Genomic DNA, 21,892 nt, shown 5'->3' on the forward strand with positions numbered 1-21,892 from the left:
GCGCGGCCCTCCCGCAGCAGAGGCGCGGGCCGGGGGCTGCGCGGGCCCTCGCAGGCGCCGCGCCGGGAGCCCGACCGGGACAAGTGCGGCCGCCGGGCCGCTCCCGCCCCTCTCGGCGGGGCCCGGCCTCCGCGGACCCGCGGGGCTCTGCTAGAGGCGCCGCTCCGCCGCGGCCCGAGTTAAACTCCAGACCCCCGCCGGGCCCGGCCGCCGGCGCCGGGGTGTCACCGCCCAGAGCAGCGGGCCGGCCCCCGGGCCGCCCCCCACCTCCCCCCCCGCCCTCCCCCCGCCCGCGCCCCGGCGCGGGCGGAGGGCGCCCCCTGGCGGCGGGCGGCGGCGCCGCTCCCGGTGCCCGCTCCGGCTGGCGGGTCGCGGCCGCCCCGGCTCCAAGATGGCGCAGGCGATCTTCGAGGCGCTGGAAGGTAACGGGGCCGCCGCGCCGGGCCCAGCCGGGCCGCGCCGGGCCGACAGCGGGGATGCGCCTCTCCTCGCTCCCCCCGCCCCCCCCGCCCAGCGCCGCTGCCCCCGCCGCCGCGTGGGACGAGGGGCCGCGGCGGGGCCGCCCCGCGAGGCCTGGCCCGGCGGGCAGCGGGGGGCTGCCGGCAGCGCGGGGCCCTGCCCCGCTCCCCCCCCTCCCCCCCCCCCGCCCCTCTCCCGGCGGGCGGCGCGCACCGGCGCGGCCCCGGGGCAGGCGGGCGGCGCGAGCGGCCCCGCGCGGCGGCGGGGGCGGGGCGGGACCGCAGCGGGCATCCCCCGCCGGCAGCCCGGGGCTCGCCTCGCCGTTCCCGGCGGCACCCCTGTCGCCTCCCGTCCCGTCCCCCCCCCCCGGGCCCTGTGCCACCCCCTCCCTGTGCGTCGGGGCATCCCCGCACCGCCCATCCCGGTGCCCTGTGCACCGGGCAGCCCCCGTGCCCCGGGGCGCCCCGTCGCCCCCCCCTGCCCCTGTGCTGGGCCCCCCGGGCCACCCCGTCGCCCCCCTGCCCCTGTGCCCTGCACGTTGGGGCACTCCCATCGCCCCCGCCTCCGTGTCCGGCAAAGGGGATCACCAGTACCCAGGGCAGCCCCGTCGCTCGTGTGCCCCTCGCCCTCCCGTCGCTCCCCGTCCCTGTGCCCAGCACGCTGGGACACCGCCGTGCAGGTGGGCGCCCTCGTGTCCTGCATGCGGGGGTTCCCCCGTCCTCCCCACACACCGGCGCTCACGCTGCCGGCCCCACCGATGTGCCCTGCTCCCCGCCTGCCCTGGGGGTGGTCCCCGGGTGGGTGCTGGCCCCTGCCTGTGTGTGTTAGCGTGGGGGGTCCGTGCTTACAGCCAGGGCATCGCCCGGCCCCTGTCCGCCGTACCGGCGAACGGGTCGCACTCGCATTCATCTCAGTTTAGCACTGGGACGTGGTGTGTTACAGGCAGGTGCCATCCGAGGGGCACTCTTGGATGTGCTAAGCTGTGGCAGGCTGACACGGAGCTCAGGGTCAGCCCGTTTGGAGGAAAACTACTTCACAAGGCATTTATTTCCTAAATTGGCTCACACGTGTATTTTCCTTTACGTGGGGGGATGCCACTGACTGGAAGGCCTTGCATCGGGATCGTCACCCTATACTTTGCAATCAGCACCTGCGATCACAGCAGCAGAAAGAGGAGCAAAGAAGAAATATTTCTCTCTATTTTGTCAGGTTACTTGGTGCATTTGACAGCACTCAGTGTATAATCAGGTTCCCTATTTGCTCTTTGTGTCAGCTCCTCATTGTGTGGGTTTCCTCGCAGAATTCAGGAGAGCAAAACATTTTAGCAAATTAAGAAAAAAGCGTGGGTTTTTTTTTTCAGGCCCACAACAATTGGCAGCTTTTAGTAGCTGAGCTTGTTTGTTTTGTCTTGTTGATTCGATTACAAGTCGATGGTGACTTGGCATTCGTGTGCGGTGCTGAGAGCAGCTGTGTTCTCAGCGGGTGCTGTGGGGCAGAGGTGCATTTTCGCCTGTCACTAAAGCACCTGGTGCTTGTCTCAGCAGAAAAAACTCAATGCATGAAATTCAGGGCATGAGGGAAAAGTAGCACCTGGGTGAAATGGACGGTCTTATTTCATCTCTAACTGAGAGAGATTTGAAAGGGGGAAAAAAAAAGTACAAATCAGTAGTCTTGTAGTTTTATCCTGGCTTCCCCAAATCACCTTGTTTTTGTCAGGCTCTGGGGAAGGCCTGCTGCCATCAAGAGAGAAGGGATGGCTTTTTTCTTAGGTTTCATGACTGTGAAGAACGTCCTGCAGACTGGTGCCAGCTGTAATCAGTGCAGGATCGATCCAAAGCTTTCTCCTGGAGTCTGTGGATCGCCGGGAATGGCATCCGTGTAACCAAGTAACTCTGCCTGCTTGTTTTCATGGGTTACTAAACCTTGAACTTGGTGATTTCCCTCTGTGTTAAGTGCGGTGGTGTGCATTTACCCTGTGAAACTGCAGGGAGCCTGTGGGCATTTGCACAAATTGCCAAATGAATGAAGAGCAAACTATTTCTGTTGTCCTGGGCCGCGTTTCTCTGGCAGAAGGCTGAATGCAACACCGACAATGTTGCTGCATCGTTGTCACCTGTCTTCAGGTCTTGGCCTCTCCTCAAGCTTCTCCCTGCTAGAGGGATCCAGGCAATCATCTGGCTTTTTTACTTGGAAGATCTGGCTACGTGTCAGAAGGAAACCCAGTTGTCCAGTGCTGGGCACATCAAGAGTAAGAGTGGCATTCTTGATGCAAACGGTTCTTAATTCTCCCCATAATGTACTTAACCTGAATTTTTGATCCCCCTTTTTCTTTTATATCCTGCTAGCTTACTTCTGCTGAAGAAGGGCTGCTCCATTTCACTCTTTGGTTTGGATGTGCCTACAAAAGCCTGCAGCGCTGCCTTTGCAGTTGACCAGGAGGTTATTTGTACAAGAGGAGGTATATTTTAAAGCAGGGCTTTGGTCGGTGTGAGAAGATCCACCCAGGAGTGCTCCAGCAGTGTTCTGCCAGTGGGGCTGTCCTGCAGGGCTGGTTGCAGCTCTCTGTGCGAGGGAATGCTTGCAGAACTGGACCTGCAGCTTTGCTGTGCCTCATGTGATTTATGTGAAAGGGTTCCCATAGGCATGGTGGTAATTTTATGGTAGTGTGTGAAGTAGTGTGATCTGCTGGTTTCCAGTAGCTGCTTGTGCTCTATGCTCCCCAGCAGCTGAAGAACAGTGCTCTCCTCTCTCCCAGGGGCATGTGCAGTGTTTGCAACCTCTTCTTGGTGAAATGATGAAAAAGGTGTTCACAGTCTTAATGTTACTTGTTTCACACTGGAGATGCAGGAGAAATGAGTATTTAGGATATCTTTAAAATGCCATGGATTATATGGGTACTCCCCATCAGGACAGTAACATCCCGGTTGTCCAGGAGAAATTTTAAAATTACAAAAGGAACTTGCAATGCTGGTTGCTTCTGCTGCACTGTTCCTTTATGCTGTGAACTGTTACTGTGTTTCACTGTCCTTCCTGGTGCTGTTTGCTGAGCGACCTCTCGTCGGGAACTATCCTTACCTCACTACTTGGAAATGGTCAGACTGAAAGATTTTCTTTTTACTGTGGCACATAATTCTGAGTTCAGAGCTTTACAGTTTTGTTTTGCAAAGATCTTGAAGAAAAGTGAAAAGCAACCTAAGAACCCCCCACCTTTCTTTTCTCCCTTAATCCACAAGGTATAACATACAACCCTGGCATGCCATTAGTTTTATTCGTGGGTTCCTTGTCATAAAGGAGCGGTAGGGAGGAGTGCATAAAAATCACCCCTTTTTCCTATTTTTTTTCCATAGCCAGATTGTTCTATGTGTCTTTACATCTGATTTATAAAAAGAAAGAGTGTGTTGGGCTTAATCCACCAGTTGCATGCTGCTGGCTAGGTTGTCTCCCTCGATGGGCAGTCCCCATCTCCTGTATTTATCTGGAATATTTTAGAACATTTTAGCTGTCGCAAAAAATATTTGTGCCAAAGCAAGTGAGATGATTCTGACAACAAATCTGGCTGGGTGTGTGTGCTCTTATGGAGTCCGGAGGGAAATGGAAATAAAAGAGACCAACTGGCAGCTTTTGCTTGAGAGGAGCCTGTGGAGGACCACAGTCCTGGGAGTTGGGGGAGCCACGGTCCTGCTCTCCCACATGTCCCAGAACCTGGGTGGCAGCTGGTGGCTGAGTGGACCCCCCCCCAGCATCTCTCCCAGGAAACCACGCTTAATATTTCCTTCTTAAAGCTATAGCTAAATCCTCCTGTAGTTCATAGACCTGTGTCTGATCAGATCTGGGAATGCTTGTCTTGAAAACAGGGAGGCATTTCTAACAGTGCTGCTGAGACAGAGTTGCTGCACACCAAGGATTTTGTCTTCACTGAGCTCAGTGCTTGTCTCTGCTGTGTCACGCTGTGTCCCAGGCAGTTCCACCCAGGCTGTTACCCTGTCTGGCCCGTGACATCCCAAATATCTACTTCTTAGCTCTTTTCATACCCACTGTTTGTAAGCATCCTTCCTCTCTGCAGCAAATGCCTGAAACCAAGCCTTCTTGGCTTTCCTTGCCCTTCTTCCCTTTTCTTCTTGTATCAAAGGAGTGTATGGAGACAGGTGGGAGTGTTGCTTTAGTATGACAGTTAATGCTATGGAGTAGAGGAGGATGAGAAGGTGAGAGTGGCTGTGTGGGAGAAGACAGCAGCAGCCAGCGAGCGGCTTCCCTCCACGACTCATGGGCGAGCTCCCAGCGCTCCATGTTTGGGCTGTGCTCAATTTACCATCCATGCTTGTGTCTCCTTTCAGGAATGGATAATCAGACGGTGCTGGCTGTGCAGTCCTTACTAGATGGTCAAGGAGGTGTGACGGATCCATCTGCTCAAAATGTCAACTCCTCCACCGCCATCCAGTCGATGGGTGAGTCCTGGTAGGACTGGGAGAGAGAGAAGGGGGACAGGAGGGCTGCACGTCTCTTCCTACAGCATGTACTCATGATTATTGGAACAGCTGGGACAACAGCTGTACGTGTAGGGTGCTGCTGTGAATGTTGTGAGCCCTCAGCAGGACTAGGCAGAGCAGGAGGAAGGGGGCAAATGCCCAAGTGAGCAGAGGTGGTTTTGGAGATGGTCGTGACAATAGACTTGACCATGCGTTTCCAATAAAGGCATGAAGGGAAGGAGCAGCTGCTGTCCCTGCCACTAGTGCTTGTTACTGTTCACATTTTTTATTTAATGAGCCATTCCTTATCCTCTGGGGATGTACAACTACTCCAGTCATTGAGTATCTCATCTGTGTGAATGAATATGGGAACCAGTCATTTATGTGCACATGAACACTCATAGTGCTTGACTAGGACTCACTGGGTGGATACCGAGTTATCCCCTGGAGGACTTATACTCTGTGTCCCCAGAAATGTTCTGCTTCAGGCTGTGAATCAGACAAGAGGTACAGCCTTGTGAGTCCAACTGGATCAGGTGCAAAATGGCGTGTGCTTGTGTTGTTTGCTAACACTGCAAATTTCATCTAGGACATGGTAACTGGGTTGTCTTCTTTCTGCTTCTAACATCAAGCAGAGGCACCAAAGACCAGCAGTCTTGTGGGGCGGGTGGCTTTCGGACACAAGCTGCCATTGACTCTGTGCTCTGATCCAAGTTACTTCCCTTCCTTTGTGCAACCTGAGTAATAAAATCTGCCTCAGCCAGCATAACACAGGTGCTTTGGCAGAAGCTGTTTTGACTAAAAGCAGAGGGTGCTACAAGAGCAAGGCTGGGTTGGTTCTTCACGCTTTTGGGATGAGAAGACAGACAACAGGATTCAGGTTATGACAGGAAGACGGCAGGTTTCGTATATGGGAGCAGGGCTGAGATGGGCTCAATCACATCAGTTGGCTTTAGGGATAGCTTGGGATTGGTGGGGAGGGACAGTTTGGCCCTTGCAGCTGATCTCTCGTGATGATGATGTCCTTGAGGTGCTAAGATCCAGAAGGCATCTGTTTTCCTGTGGCTGTGGTTGTTAGGTGTAGCACTGGGGAATGCAGAAGAAAGCCTGGAGCAGTGATCTGGTCCTCTTAATTGCAGATGATGAAGATGTGTTCCTCTGTGGGAAGTGTAAGAAGCAGTTCAACTCACTGCCTGCCTTCATGACCCACAAGAGAGAGCAGTGCCAGGGAAATGCCCCTTCTCTTTCCACGGTCTCACTGGCCACCAACAGTGTGTACACCCCCTCCATCACATCGGTGCAGCAGGCTCCAAGCGCCAGCCGGCAGGTACCGTGCTGCAGGCAGAGGCTCTACTGCTCTGCCGCCATGGTTTTGGGAGTGGGGGGGACCTCTGGGTGATGCTTTTAGATCCAGTGGTGCCTCATGACTGACCTCTTTGCTAGGAGGCTCAGTTCTGGTCCTGTTGGCTTTTGACCTCATGGATAAAGCTGCCTGGTCCTCTGCAGTGAGGTGTCCTCCAGCACGAGTGTCTGATAGCCCTTTTTTCAGGACAGGAGGGGTTTCATATTGTCTGTGCTACAGCCAGACTTTGGTTCTACTGAAGAGCCCCACTGTCACAGGCTGGAAGGCTGGCCACGTGCCTGGGTGCATGCTGCACAGTGCTCAGGGTGAAATGGCTCTTGCTGTCCTCTGGGCCGTGGTCTGGCTCTTGGGCAGAAGAGGAGGGCAATGTCTGGCAGCTTCATTCCTGCGTCCCTCCTCTCAGTTTTCTGCAAACAAGCCCATATAATGTGGTGTGATGAGCATTAAGGGAATATCCTCTCTGGAGTAACTCTCCTTCCCGACAGACTCGGGAGTGAGTCCCTTGTACATGACGTGTACTGTGCCTGCAATTGTGATGGTTTCTGAAGTGCTTTCAAACCAACTGTTTTTTTCAAGTTAACGTAGTGTCAGTGGATGGTGCTGCCCAGGGCTGCAAACATGGGTTGTTTCCACCCAGAAAATGGGACAGCCTCCCTCCCCTCCTATAATCCGACTCCAGTCTGAAGAGATGAGCCTGACGTTCACCGTTGGCAGCCAGAGCAGCCTCCCTCAGTTCTCCACCTTCCCTAGCTGGGGAAAGCACCCAGGAAAGGCCTGAACTTGTCTGTAACCAGTTTGTCCTGCAGATCTTGTTTAATAAACCTTGATTTGAATTGTAGCCAGCGGCCACTTTCTCCGAGTCACTGTGATATTTTTTACCTCCTTTTCTGAAGAACTTTTCTGGAGCTGCCTTATTGTTATGGCAGAAACTACCATGGACTCAGCAGGAAGCTGAGAGTAGATAATTACTGTGGCTCATCTGCTGACCAGAGGCTGTGAAAGCAAAGACTCTGAGGTTCAGTAAAAAGCAGTGTCATTGTTTTTTGTTTATTGTTTTGTCCTGTTGGTGGTCCACAATGCATCCTTTTTCCTTTCAGCAAATTTCTACGTACATCACTGTTCCCCCATCACCTTTGATTCAGACCCTGGTGCAGGGGAACATCTTAGTCAGCGATGAGGTACTGATGTCAGCCATGTCTGCTTTTACATCCTTGGACCAGCCCATGCCAACGGTGCAGCCCCCGGCACAGGTAAGGGGCACATTTGGGCCAGGGGAGTCCTGCTGCATGGGGCCGTGCTTGCACAGCAGGAGAGTCCTGTTGGTCAATCAGACTCTAGAGATCTGCTTCGAGGCTGAATCCTGGGCACCATCCCAATGTGACAGCCATGCTTGGGAAGGGGCGAAGGATAAATGACAGAATAACTCCAGGGCCTGCTCTCTCCTGGTGTCCTTGGTGCTGGATGCTCAAATCTTTGTAATGTGGTCTCTCCAGCTTTTTGTTGAGCCCATGTATAATGGTTGGCTTCCAGAGCCCTTGTCAGTTTGCTCCATGGATCCCTCTCCTCCTGGAATGGTTGTTTTGGGCTCTCCCCAGGGCTGGCCAGACTCTGTATACTCCCCATACTCTGAAAATGTTCTTTGTAACCAGAAGGATTAAAAGCTTTAAAAACAAAGCAAGAAAAGCAGTGGGGCTCGAGCACTTGGGTTTTGGAGGAGACAATGTCTACTGGCAGGTCATGCCAAGCCTCTTCAAGCCAGCACAGTCTGGTCCAACCTGGCAGTTGGACAGTGCTGCATTCTGTCAAGACATCATTGCTGTTCCTGCAGGTGCCATTTTGAATTGGGATTGGCAACTCATCACTGCTGCATTTTCAACATCTTCTCTGTCTCTCCCTGTTCTGGTTTTAGAGCAGCTTGAGTATGCACGCTGGGGCTGGCTACCTCTCCCAGCCCCCCCCACCTCCGCCTCCCCCGCCGCCACCACCTCCTCAGCCTCCACCACCTCCCCCGCCGAGCATGGGGGCTCCGGGGCAGCCCAGTGCTGGCAGCAGCGGAGTGGTCGAAGTGTACAGCACACCTGCTCCTATGGCAGCAAACAGCACGGTGGAGATCCAGACGCTGGGGATGCAGCCCTATCCGCCCATGGAGGTAAGGCCAGGGGCTGACTGCAGGGGCTCTGTCCTCCTGGGCCTCTTCTAACAAGCAAGACTGCTCGGGAGTCACCTGGACTAGAAATGCAGAATTAGAGTCCGGGAAGATATGTTAGGTTATTTGACAATGATTGTTTCCTCTGGGAGAAGGTGCTGAACAGAAGAATATCAGCAAGAAGATGAGGATTCTGAGAGCAAGAGAAACAGTTAAGAGGGACAGGAGGACTTGGCTGGCACAGGCTTAGGAGACCTGAATGTCTGCTGTGGTTGAGGGATACCTGCAGGAGTTGGGAGTGAAAGGGAACTGAAGTGAGGGGCTCACCTCCCAGAGAGGTACAGAGCACTGTGCTGCACACTGCAGGTTTAAGTGGAGAGAAGAACTCAGTCTAAATATCAATGAGCTTGACAAGGCAGCTTTTTCTAAAGGGAGGCACAGGCAGGGGTGGATTTCTGGGTGGGTCAGCTGTTTGCAGCCTCCACGTTAGCATTGCCAGTCACAACAGAAACTACTGGGTGTGATAGATTTGTTGGCCTTATCTTTGTAGCTAGCATCTGATCTGGAAGTGCCAGTGGTCAGAAACAGACAGGGATGTTGGATACTTAGCGCTCTGTGCTAATTTATCAGAGTGGGCAACAGAAATGCCCTGAAACCATATCACCCCAGACTGATGCCTCTGTCTTTTTCTCTAAGCATCCTTTTCTAATATTGGTGCTGACGTAAACAGCTGTGCTTTGCCACCTGGAGTTTTCTTGTGCTTTCCTTCCCTTCTGCAGTCCTGCCAGGGCAGGCAGCAGTGCCTGGAGATCCCAGCCTTCAGGGTTGGTGTGAACCCACAGGGTCAGTGGTGATTGTTCTGGCAACCTGCTCTGGAGGGATAAGAAACTCTTCTAGGCATAAGACAATAAATGAGGGACTAGACGGCCCCTTCAGAGTGTTTCTTTGCTGTCCTGTTCCTGCTGTAATAACTGCTGGATACTTTGTGATGTTCAGCGGGAGAGTTTCACACTGTGCAGGGTGTTAGTTTTAGTTAGAGAGACGTTGGACTGGTGAACCAGAAATTTGATCCAGTTTGGCAGGAGGCAGAAAACTCAGCCAGGCAATAGCCTGGTGTGGGAAGTGTTGCTGGAGGTGGAGGTTAGGGCACAGTATAACTCTGTGTAGCAAACCTGTTTCCATTGATATATTGCACTGTTGCAGGTACCGAGCCAGTGTGTGGAAAGTCCTGTGTACCCTTCTCCTCCTGTGTACAGCCCTGGGAAGCAGGGGTTCAAGCCCAAGAGCACCAGCACTCCCACACCTTTGACCAGTGCAGGAGGAGGCAGTGTGGTTGGTTTTGATTCCACCTCTGCTGCCAAAAGTCGGCGCTGCAAAAGTGAGAGCGGGCTGCAGGAAGGTAAGTGTCCTTATAGCATTTGTCCTGCACTAACCTGTAGGCCACCGTGCTTATCCTGTAGTGGACTGTTGAGCCATGGGCTCTCCAGGCTCTGTGGAGTGGCACTGACTGTGCATGCAGCTCCAGAGGAGGAACATGATGGCCTGCACAAAGCTATCAAGAGCAGATGAAAGCGTGGATGTGCTTCTTGTCTGTCACCTCTGAGTGCATGTGAAAGGACTGTCACTGTGCTACTGCATGGGCGAGCTTGTGCTAAATTTCTGCAGCTACATGCTTATTGGATCACACCTGAAATGGGGATATCCTGCAAAGTAAGGTGTTAGAGCTTGGTCCGTTCTAACCCAAGGAAGACTGCCCAGCTGCAAGGCCAGTGGGCTAGATGTGGTCTGGCCTTGAAGACTCTCTTCTCAAGGCCCCAGCTGACTGGTCCCTGCCATGTGTTTCAATGCCTGTAAAGAAAACACGCCTGTCCCCAGGTGAGGCAGGACAGGGGCATGCCCCATTACAGGATGGAGGAGTGTCAGATCCTCTGCTGGCTGAGCCTGCCCATTGCTGGTGTGATGCAAGCACACCTAGCTGAGTGACAAGGGAGGTCCCAGGCGTGAGGTGGCGGAAAGCCACATGGCCTTCCTCCCCAGGAAGGTTGGGCCTCTGGAGTTACAACCATACAGATGCTGGGGTTTGAGGTTACTTGCAGAAGTGTGACTGATCATGCAGGCTGCAGCTCTTAGTCCAGAATTTCCTAGAGCAGCCCACAGTTCTGCTGTTTTCCATTGGTTTATACCCATCATAGTAGATAGAAGATGTGACTGACTGAACTTCTGGATGGGAGAAATATGCATGTGCTCTGGCTGATGGCTGACCTTGGTGAGTGCATAGGAGAGAGACAGAACTGGGGCCCTTCTCACTAATCCTGTGTCTTCTCCCAATGCGCAGCATGCCTTTAAAATAGGTGCTTTGTAGCACAGCTGGAAGGGTCCCTGGAGTGGTTAAATGCCTGAAGGGGGTGCCCTGTCCCCTCCACTACTACTCTCCTCAGTACTTCTAGAGTTAGCTCAGGCTACGTTAAATATATGTTTGTGCCCATAACCTCTCCCCAGACTGGCCAGGCAGATCTTATTCTTCCATAAGCCCTTTATTCTTGGTCCTGAATAGACATGTCTTAGGTTGAGGGCCCTGTGGCGCAGGGGGGATAGGGCTGTGCCACATGATCTCATTCCTGTGTGTGCTCTTGCTCTTTCAGGCAAACCCAAGTCCCCCAAGCTGAAATGCACTTACTGTGACAAGGCCTTTACCAAGAACTTCGACCTGCAGCAGCACATCAGAAGGTAACGGTGGTGCTAACCCAGACACCGCAGAGTGGCTAGGGTGGAGGTGGGCACAGCTCTACTGAGGGAGTCTGCACAGTCCAGTAGACCTTGCGTTTGTCATGTCCCAGAATCTGTGCTGCGCTGGGAGGTGGTCCTTCATCCCCCCTCACTCCAGGACACTTTCTCCCCAGTGGCTGGGGTGAAAGCTGCATTATGGATGTAATCTTTTTGCTGATTATGGGCTGGGACTGGAGACTTGTTTTCCTCGCTGATGAGACTTTGAAAGCCAAACCTGTTGTCACCTGATCACTGGAGCAGCAGCATCTCCACTGCTTGCCTCTGCCTTTTCCTCTACTCTCCCTAGCAAGCTGCAGCCTTCATGTTTGCTAGTGTTAGCAAAGCATAAGCCAAGCTCAGTGCCTACATAGGAAGCTGTTACAAGAGAGCTTTTCTTTGGCAGGAGGCAGCTGAAATCTTCAGAGTTTTCCACAGCAGAGTCTGCTGGACTCAGGACAGATGAGAAGGAACAAGTGGTGGTTTTGCTCCCCTTCCTGGCCTGGACTCTTCACATTACATACTCCATGTGTTAGAGTCCAGTCTTTCTCCGGAAGCAGAAGGGCAGAGTAGAAAGGCCTTTCTGCTGTGGACAGGGGAGAGCTCATTCAGGGAGATGAGGGGACTGCAAGCTAGAAGAGATGTGTGTGTAGGGGAGGGAGGGGTGACAGGGAAGAAAAGGGTTGTACCCCTGAGAACATGATGGGGTCCCCAAGGTCCGTGCAGAGACCCCAACAGTGAATGCCCTGATGTTGCTGCAGAGCTGTTTCCCTCTCCCACTTCTCCTTTGATCCTTTGATCCCTTGTTGCGAGTGTTTTTTTCTGTGCACCAGGCTTGTTTCCCCAGGCCTCTCACAATCCACTTACTCTGGTTAATCAGGTCTCAAAGCCCTTGTTTGGCTGGCCCAGGTGCTGATCTGCCAAGCAGAGTGCCTAGTGCAGTCCTGCAGCAGCCACCCCATGATGGTCCATGCCTGAGGGCTGCCTTCTCTCTCTGCCGGCTGCTGATATGGTGCCTTCTGCCTTCAGTCACACAGGCGAGAAGCCCTTCCAGTGCATTGTATGTGGCCGAGCCTTTGCCCAGAAGTCCAATGTGAAGAAGCACATGCAAACCCATAAAGTGTGGCCTCCAGGGCTGGGGTGCACTATCTCCCGCAACTCCATCACAGTGCAGGTCATGGCCTTGAATCCCAACCAGCCAGAGGACGAGGAGAACACAGGTTTGCTGCCTGGGGATGGCATGTGCATGGGGCAGAGCAGTGATGTGAGGAGTCTGCACGTTCCTGCACCTCCACACAGGGAGGGAGGGGAGACAGGAGCTGTGTATGCTGTTTGCATTCCTCCTGTGGGGTTTAGCAGCACACACTAGAGAGGCGAGTTGCATTTGCTCGACTCCAGCTGGCAGGTGCATCCTTTCGTACCCCCAGACGCAGTGGATTCAGGTGCTGGTGGAGATAGTGGCTCCAAACTGTGCCAGTATGTGCATGTGGGCAGGGTGAGGTGTCTTCCCCCTTCTCACTCCCTGGCAGATGCAGCTTTGGCAGTGCATGAGCCACACTTGACAGCTCTGGTCTAGTGGCCAGACAAGTGGTTTAGCATAGCCCAGTGCTCTGGCTTGTTCACAATGTGCAAGTCATGCCTGGGCTGGGTCTGGCCTCAGCAGCCAACTGAAAATACTTGAGGCAGAGAAGAGCTCCTTGCTGGCAGACGGTGTCTGGATACTTTTTCTGCTGGTGGCCTCAGTCCTGGTAGGAGGGGAGGAAACGCAGTGACAATGTCATGTCTAGGACAAGGCCCCACTGGAGCTGCTCTTTGCAGATAGCGTGGACTGTGAGCTACTGGCTGGATCTTACCTCCCGTCTCTTGCCAGAGGTGGGAGTAAATCTGGCTCCAGTTCGCTGGCAGAGGCCTGCTCTGCTGACTGCTCCACAGAGCACTATTATGTCCCTGGAAAAAGAGGATGGGTTAAGGAGAGGAAGATGGAGTAGTCAGAACCCTTAATAATCTGTAGACAAATTTAAAACTACCCTGTTGGAGAGTAAGATTCATCTGATAAAGAATCTGTCTTTGAAAGGAAGGAAGAGCCTGGACCCAGAGCCAGGCCTGGTGTCTCTTGGCAGCATGGTGCTTGCAGAGCAGCTTTCAGAGCTGTCTCATGGTAGGCTGTGACTTTCTCTCTCCCTTTCTTCAGGTTTGACTCAGCCCTCAAGGAACCCTGCACCACCGCCCCAAGACATGAGCCCCTTGGATGAGAGCGAGGCAGGCAAACTGGAAGCCAAGCAGGTTGTCTTGATCGATAGCTCTTACCAGTGCCAGTTCTGCCCCAGCAAATTCAACACCTATTTCCAGCTCAAATCGCACATGACACAGCACAAGAATGAGCAGGTAGGGACAGAGGGTGCCCTGTGTTGGTGGTGAGATTGGGATGGGCTTCATATAGTGCACCAGCTCTCTGGGTCTGTCCTGAGTCTCTTGCTTTGTAAAGCTGCCAGTGCTTCCTATGCAGCTCGGCTCTCTGCATGTCTGGGTTGCAGCTGTGTGGTCTGGGTGGCTTTGAAAAGCTCTGCTGCCTCCACCCTGCTGAGTGAGAAGTCAGCTGAGCAGATTTGGGTGGCTAGAGAAGAAGCAAAGAAGCAAAGTCCAAAATTTTCAGTGTAGGTGGCAGCTCTCAGGTCATGGAACAGTCACCGCTGGGGTGTTGTGGTCTCACCCACTCAAGTGGTTTCAGGTGCTTACACCAACACCCCTTCCTCCCCCCTTCTTTCTTAGGGGAGTGCCCTGACAATCCATGTTTGCAGAACATTCGACTCCCAGCAGGTTCTGCCGTTGTCTTCACCCGGAGCTGCTGGCCACATATTGATGCTGAGCTGCTCTGCACTGTTCTTTAAAGACCCTTCCTCTGAGGAAGGCAGCAGAGGAAGGGGATGTTTTACCACCACATTGTGTCCTGCTGCAGGGCAGGGTTTCACTGCTGTGCCCTGGCTGAGCGCTGATGTGGCTGTGGGCATGGTGGGATGCTCTGGGAACCACAGTGCTGCTTTGTTCATAACATCAGCTCAGCTGTTCTCCAGCACAGTGGGTCAAGGGGCAGTGGTCCCTTTCTGTAAATTACCCAATGGCAACGATTTCAAAAAAGGGAGGCCACTCTGTCTGTTGGCAGAGGATTTTCCCTGTTTGTTTCCATGGTATGCCCCTGAAGTTGCTCTCCCTTCTTCTCCCAGGTGTACAAATGTGTGGTGAAGACCTGTGCTCAGACCTTCCAGAAGCTGGAGTCCTTCCTCGAGCACATCAAGAGCCACCAGGAGGAGCTGAGTTATCGCTGCCACCTCTGCAGCAAGGACTTCCCCTCCCTGTACGAGCTGGGCGTTCACCAGTACTCCCACAGCCTGCTGCCCCAGCACAGCCCCAAGAAGGACGTGGCCGTGTACAAGTACAGTAGCAATCGGTGCTCACAAGGCTTGTAGGAGTGAGTGGGTGCAGAGTGTGTTTGGCTGAGAGTGGTGGGGACATTAGAGGGAAGAGGGGGCCGTGTGTTCAGCGGCCGCGATTCTTTTGGGCACCCAGGTCGCAAATGGGGGGCCCCTCCACCAGGGTGCTAAGGCCAAGCACTTTGAATGCAAGGAACCTTTTGGAAAAACAGTGAAAGGCTGGGATCAGTTATGTGGGAAGATCCCATTACTGCAAGTCCTCTTATCACCAGTCAAGAGTGAGATGGGCACAGCTGAACCTGTGCTGGGCTGGGTCAGAGACCCAAGGAAGCCCCTTCCCAGCCTGTTTTCTGCAATTCTTAAACACCTGCAGCAAAGGGAGTGTGGGTTGTAGAAGCTGTTCCCAGAAGAATTCTCCTATCCCTTTGCTGCGAAAGGATCTATTACCTGGGAAAGCCTTTCTACTAGTGTAGAGGGAAAGGGTGAGGAGTTCCACGAAGAGCTCTCTGGAGCTTTTGAAATACCTGTAGGGACATACAGGAAGAGTAGGAAGCCCAGAAGATACTGAAGTCACCTAGGAGCTTCATGGAATAAATATCTGCTACTTCTTGCATATAGACCATGATTTCTAGTTATCCTTGCACTGCGGAGCTTCATGCTACAGCTTGCTAGTGGGGATCTTTGAGATCAGAGCTCTGCTTGTGTCTGAGGAGGTTTTAGTCTGATCTAAGGAAAAAGGGTTTCACAGCAGATTACATGGTGTGAGTGCCTCTGTATTCACTGTTAATGGTGCATGTCCCCATTGCCCATTATCAGTCAGCTTTGGCAGAGGTCTCTGGCAGAAATACTGCCAGGATATGTGAGAACAGGTGAGTTACGTGGAGAGGGCCTAGGTGGTTTCAGAGAGGTGGCGGTGTAAGCCAAAGCTTTGTAAGACGCAGGAGACCGCACATGGAAGCGTGTTGCCTTGTGGCTGCCCCAGCCATGGGTAACACTGCTGTTATGCTGTGACCCCAGTCTCAGCTCTTTCACTGGGAGCTGCTGTCTTTGTGCAATGAAGATGGAAGGAGGTGTTTTAAGTAAGGTGAAGTCCTTACTTAGGGCTTGTCTCCATGAGGAAGGAATGTGGAATATGTGCTCAGACTCCTGTGGGAGTCTGTGTGGAAGAGCACTAGCAATTTAAAGGCTTCTCCACCCAGTTTTCCAGCATCTCCCCCTCCTGAAGGATGCTAAGTGTGAGTGTGATCTGGCTATGTGGGTTGCTGAGGTTTCAGAGCACCTGGGTGGTGGTGTTAGTGTCTGTACCAAACTGACCCTACCAAAAATCAACTGGGAAGGTGGCTGGTGAATGGGCTGGGCAGTCCTGCCTGGGGTCTGCCTGCGGTGTGGGGTTTGCTGGCGGTAGCCTTGTTCACAGGCTCTGTCCTTTCTCTCTGCATTCAGATGTGTGAAGTGTGTAAATAAGTACTCCACCCCGGAAGCCCTGGAGCACCATCTGCAGACAGCAACGCACAACTTTCCTTGCCCTCACTGCCAGAAGGTGGGTGGGTGACTGCTGCCTGAGCTGGTCCTGGACATGTAGCTAGGGCTCAGGGGGATGGGAACCCTTGGCTCCCTTTCCTCTCCCTTCCTACCTCAGTACGGACTGGCAGGCTCGCGAGGTGCTTTTTGGAGAGACAGAGGTGATTGCACTCCTGGCCTCCAGCTCTCTGGCCTCTCCAAGCAGAGTACGTTCCTCCCCGCAAGTGCTGGCTTTTCTCCTGGGTCCCATTTGCTGAACAGAATTTGTCAGGGGAGCTCCCTTATTCCCACGACAGCACAGGACTGTATACCGGGCTGCTGTCCTTATTTCTTAAAAGCAAGCATACCAGGAGGAGTGAGGCTGGTTTTGGGAAATCCAAAAAGTGGCAGCAGTGCCTTTGACCCACCATGCCTGGCTAGCTATGGCTGGAAGGGTTGGGCATGGAAAGCCCTGGGTCCTGTGGGAGCTTGTACACCCCATTGCTGTCCTCATCTCCTGTTGCAACAATGTCTCTGGGTTCCCCCTCATTCCTCTCTTTTGGATGAGTGCTCTGTGTCCTTGGTAAAGAGAAACCTGTTTGAGTGATGTGACTGGGACTGGAATGATGCCCAAGTAGGTTTTGGCTGGAAATACTGTCTTCAGCACAGCCCCTGAAGGGGTTTGAGGGGCAGAATTTTGTGGGGTTTGAATTCTAATAAATTATTTTTTGAAATCCAGACTAAAATTTGGACCCTTGCTCCTCTGTTTGTAGCAAAGGAAATGAAAATCCTGCAGTGGGGGCAGGGACAATCTCAAAGGAGTGACCACTCTGTACTGAGGTAGCTCAGGAAGGGGAAACGCACTCCTGCCATGGTTAGTAACCCATCTTTCTTTACCTGTCTTCTCTCCACTTCCCCCACCAGGTGACAGATGCCCTTCTGAGCCTGGGTGGGACTTTCAGCATGCAGCATAGGGGTTTGAAAGTCCATTATCTGCAACCGTATTTTTTACTTCTCTTTGTATTCTTACTAATATTGCTGTTTTCTGGAGATGCGAGAGCACAGTCCTGGGTACAGAACTGGCTCTCCTGTCCTCCCCTCAGATTTGTGCTTGAAGCATGCTCGTTAGGAATTCACTTAACTTTGATATTTCCAGTATCCCCATTAGCAAAAGGAACCATTCATACTGGCTTTATAAAGACCATGAATGGGAGCCTTTGGTAACAGATTATTGGGAAACACAATCTGAAGTTAACACTGTGGGAAGGTAGTAACTACTGGGGGTCCTTGCCAGCCTGTCCTACCGCTGACTTTGGTGGGAGTCTGGGCATCCATCTGGGGTGCTGGTCCTCAGCAGTATGGTGTTACAAAATTTAGCAGCAAGGTTTCAGCTTATGTTTTTCTTAAGGATAAGAAGGTTTTGGGTTTTGTTTGGGTTTTTTTTGTTTTTTATTTTGTTGTGTTTTGTTTTTTAAAGCTCTATCTGTATTTTCCTTGTACAAAACTGTAGGTTTTCTCAGTGCGTCCTTTCTGAGAAAGCAGTCACCATGAGCTGCTTCTGCTTTCTATACAGCCTCCCATGCCCGTGCAGGCTCAGTGATGTCCCTTGTGTGCTGCTGGCTCTTAGCCTTGGTTTTGTGCATTAACAGGTGTTCCCCTGCGAGAGGTACCTGCGCCGCCACATCCCTACGCATGGTGGGGGCAGCAAGTTCAAGTGCCAGATCTGCAAGAAGTTCTTTCGCCGGGAGCACTACCTCAAGCTGCACGCCCACATCCACTCGGGTATGGGCTCCCCTGGTACCGCAGTGCTTGTTATCTCTGTATCACAGTCCTTGCTGCATGCTGTAATGCCCTGGCTGTTTTCCTGATAACCAGAGTAACAGAGTTGAGTGTACGAGTCATTTGTAGTAACATGGGTTCAGGAGATGTATGGTTTTGGTTCAGCCTCATGCCCAGTACTGCACCAATTAGAAGTGGGACACAGAGGTGGCTTCACCACTGCCTGCAGTTGCAGAAGCTAAGGAAGCTGGCCCTGGAGAGCAGGAGCAGCGCACAGTGTGGATTGTAGTCATCCATTTGCCCATCAGGGAGGGTAGGGAAGCTTGGGGAAGTTTGTAGAGAAGCAGAGTGGCACAGCTGCCATAGTGAATTCTGTGTGACTGGACTCTCCCTGACTCTTGGTCTCTTTTTTTATCCAGGTGAAAAGCCCTTTAAGTGCTCAGTGTGTGATGCAGCTTTCAATCGGAAAGACAAACTCAAGCGACATATGCTGATCCATGAGCCTTTTAAGAAATATAAATGTCCCTTCTCGTACGTAGTGTGTCTCCAGCGTGGCAGCATGTCTTAATGGGGTTGGGATGGGGTTTGGGATGGAACAAATGTCTCTTGCAGGTACCCTAGGGTGCCAGTCCACTGCTGCTTGGGGAGGTAGGAATGCTGCATGCTGTTGACCTGGGAACCTAGAAGTCCCAGTTCTTTGTCATTGTCTTCCTGTGGGGCCACATCATTTCATCTCAGTTCATCAAGCCCTGTAAAATAATGCCTGCCTACATGGGAGGCTTGGCGGGGGTGCACCTGGGGAGCACTGGGGAAGAGAAGGAGTATTATTTGACCACAAAGCACAAGGCGCCTGAACGATGGGCTCTCCCAGATTGCCATGTCTTGAAAAGCACTTGGCAACATAGGAGCTAATGTATGAGCCAGGGAAACCCAGGTTTATAAGGTACATTCCTAAATCCATGGCACAGCCATGGGCCTTCTGAGATAGCCAAGACTGACTGGTTTCTCCCTGCTCCAACCACCTTGTAGCTCCTTACAAAGTATTTGTCTCCAGCCGGGATCTTGAACCTGCTGCTTTTAGGAGCATTCATAGTGAGACACAGGCCATGTGTAATCTAGCAGAAGCCACGTGTCCCTGTAGCAGCCTGTTTATTTCTTGCCCCTCTCCAGAAGGGCTGAAATAGTGGAGCTCCTACTGTGACTGCACCCAGGGACCTGAGTTGTGAATCTCTATGGTCCAGGATCCGTTTATACATCAATCCTCAGCTGATTCATGCTGCTCACCAGCATTTGTTGTTCTTACAGAAGCCACACAGGCTGCAATAAAGAGTTCAACAGGCCTGACAAGCTGAAGGCTCACATACTGTCCCATTCGGGTAAGTGCAGCTCTGCCCATACTGCCAGTGGTTGGGAATGAAGTGGCTGGGATTTGCTGTGGTGCTGCAGAAGCATGTCACAGAAGCAGTAAGCCTGAGAAACTGGAGATAGCAAACTGTGAAAGTGCTTCTGCTTTATATCCCCAGAAGCGCAGGATGTTCCCTACAGGTCCTTTCCCTGTGGTGTCCCTCCACCCACTGCTCAGCTAACACAGCTACTGTGTAGTTTTCTGTGGGAGAATTTTGTAGCGAGTGTGATACAGTGTTTCCCAGATACAGACCTAAATTCTTAATATCATTTATTAGCTTTAGATTTTTTTATCTCTGTTGATGCAAGCCTGGTAAGTGAGCTTGCATTTACAGCTGTGTCTAAGCTTTGGGCTGTTTTCTAAGGCAATATAAATCTGTAGGCAGGGCCTGCTGGCAAGATGCAGAAGCAGAGCTGGATTACTTAGTGTGTTTGCTATCAAATGAATATCCAGAGTGCTCTGACCACTCCTTCCCAAAATGAGATCTTTTGGGATTTGATTCCATTCTCTCTGTGTTCCAAAACCAATGCTACCACTCCTAATAAAGGCAAATAATTTATTCCCATGCCCTAGGGAACGTTCTGACTTTTCTCTCGGGGTAAAACTGAAAGTCTTTTCTCGTGCCTGTCATGTCCAAAGCCCTGCAGAGTGCCATCAGATGGGACTGTGCTGACAGTGCAATGGATGGTTTGTTTCAGACTGTACATCCCCGTACTTGGGAGAAAAAAAAAAGAAGTGAAACTTTTTTTACTTACCAAATACACTTGAAAAATACCAGAGTTTAACACTTTTGCATTTTCATCACAACTACCTGACATTTTTTTCTGGTGATATTTTAATCCTCTTATTTGAGGCAAGAACTATTGTTTTAGCCCGTCCTAAACAGACATTCAAGGTGTAGCTGCTCACCCTTTTCTTGCAAATTTGCCTGGCACGATGTCTCTTTAGACCATGGGGTTTTTGGTTTGTTTTAATTAGCAAGCTGTAAAAGAATGGGGCTTCTTGGGTGAGGAGGTGGCTGTTTCATGCTTTTATTGGGGAACCATCTCCTTGGAAGAGGAGATGAAGCTGTCATGCACTCCCTCGGTGCGGTGCAGATTTTCCTGAAGATCTGCATTGAGATGCAGGGTCTCTAACTGAGCTCTCTCTCCTCCGATGCTCTGTGCAGGGATGAAGATCCACAAGTGCCAGTACTGTAACAAGTCCTTCAGCCGACGAGCCCACATGATAGAGCATCAGCGCTCGCACACCGGCAACTACAAATACCGCTGCCCCACCTGCAGCAAAGGCTTCACGCGCCACAAGTACATGAAGGACCACAAGTGCCGGCTGGGCTCACCCAAGGACAAAGACCTGCAGCTCAGGAAGCCCCAGAAGAAGCGGGTGGTGCGGGGGCGCAAGGCAGGCCTTTCCCTCCCCAACCAGCTGGGTCTGGCAGAGCTGAAGGACAGTGCCACTGGGGAAAGCCTGCCCGAAGGTGGCCCTAACAAAGAACCGTTCCAGGAGTCAGACGCAGTCCTGTCCATCGTGGTTGGTGGGGCGGGAGCTGCTGACTCGGACCTTGTCGTTCCTGGGCAGCCCAACAGCATTGCATCCAATTTGGCCCTAGCAGAACTGCAGACTGCCTCGGATGGCCCCTGCACCATGCTGGCTGTCCCTGTTTACATCCAAACGACAGAGTGATAATGTGTACAGCCACTGTGTGGCTGAGGGCTGCTGCTGGGCCTGTCAGACTTGGTGCTGAAATTTATCCCAGTTAAAAAGACCAAAGCTCTTGTGGGGAGGTAGATGGATATGGGAGAGAATGGCTTTCATCTCCACTTGTTCTTCCCATCCTTGGGCAAAGGACTGCTTGGAAGCCACCGATGGCTACAAGGCACTGAAGAGACTGGCTCCATTATTTCTTGTCCCTCTGCATCACTGGTAAGCCTAGGGCAAGAAGGACTAAGATCCCTGAATCAGGGTAAGAAGAAGGAGCATGCAAAGTTGCAACAAACAGAGCTGCTGCAATCAGGTGGCTTTGCAAATCACAACCTGTCCCATCTGTGGTTTTTCTGGCCTAAAAGCTGTATTGCCCAGTATTTGGGTGGCCTTTCCGAGAGCAAACAATTGATCCTTCCTAGTGGAAGCAAGTTCATCCTGAGATCCTTTGGGAACACTGTTCAGAAATACCCTGATAGACTTATCTCTGGTATCTTTCTCCTCTCTGTCTCTATCAGTAGAAAGATAACCTTGTCTGTACTACATGTGTTATAAACACCGTGGACCTCATGTGCCGTGTGGAGTTGGTGGGTGGGAGCATGTGCGTGTGTTTGCTCTTCTCTCTGGTTGGTATTCTCTCCATGGTGTTTGTTCTTTTCATGGTTTTTCTCCATATCCAAGGATCTCCGAGTGCCTTAGACATCAATGAGTCAATCCTTGTGACAGCTAAACGTGACATGTTCTGTGTACAGCGGCGGAGACTAAGGCCTGGGTGAAGTGACCTGTCCAGGGTCACACAGGAAACCTGTGATATATCCACAAGCCAGTTTTCTAGCATCGGCTCTGGACTAGGTGCTGCAGGGTACTTCTGTGCACTTCTCT

At 52.3% G+C, this 21,892-nt stretch overlaps 1 protein-coding gene across 3 annotated transcripts; it reads left to right on the plus strand.

Annotated features, from left to right (window-relative positions):
• Positions 1-304: 304 nt before the first annotated feature.
• Positions 305-21,580, plus strand: ZNF341 (zinc finger protein 341). Of its 3 annotated transcripts, none has more exons than XM_030007548.1 (15): positions 305-422; positions 4,794-4,904; positions 6,065-6,252; positions 7,386-7,538; positions 8,198-8,437; positions 9,638-9,833; positions 11,077-11,161; positions 12,227-12,417; positions 13,389-13,582; positions 14,419-14,627; positions 16,069-16,165; positions 17,775-17,907; positions 18,324-18,435; positions 19,210-19,280; positions 20,478-21,580. In XM_030007548.1, the coding sequence occupies exons 1-15, from the start codon at positions 392-394 to the stop codon at positions 20,990-20,992; spliced, it is 2,526 nt and encodes an 841-aa protein (XP_029863408.1). In that variant the 5' UTR covers positions 305-391; the 3' UTR covers positions 20,993-21,580. The 3 variants fall into 3 exon arrangements, with proteins under 3 accessions (XP_029863408.1, XP_040978022.1, XP_029863409.1); XM_041122088.1 differs by having other exon boundaries at positions 12,227-12,234; XM_030007549.2 differs by lacking the exon at positions 305-422 and adding an exon at positions 2,816-2,917.
• Positions 21,581-21,892: the final 312 nt, after the last annotated feature.

Source organism: Aquila chrysaetos, chromosome 3, assembly GCF_900496995.4.
Source record: "Aquila chrysaetos chrysaetos chromosome 3, bAquChr1.4, whole genome shotgun sequence".
Taxonomy (NCBI): domain Eukaryota; kingdom Metazoa; phylum Chordata; class Aves; order Accipitriformes; family Accipitridae; genus Aquila; species Aquila chrysaetos.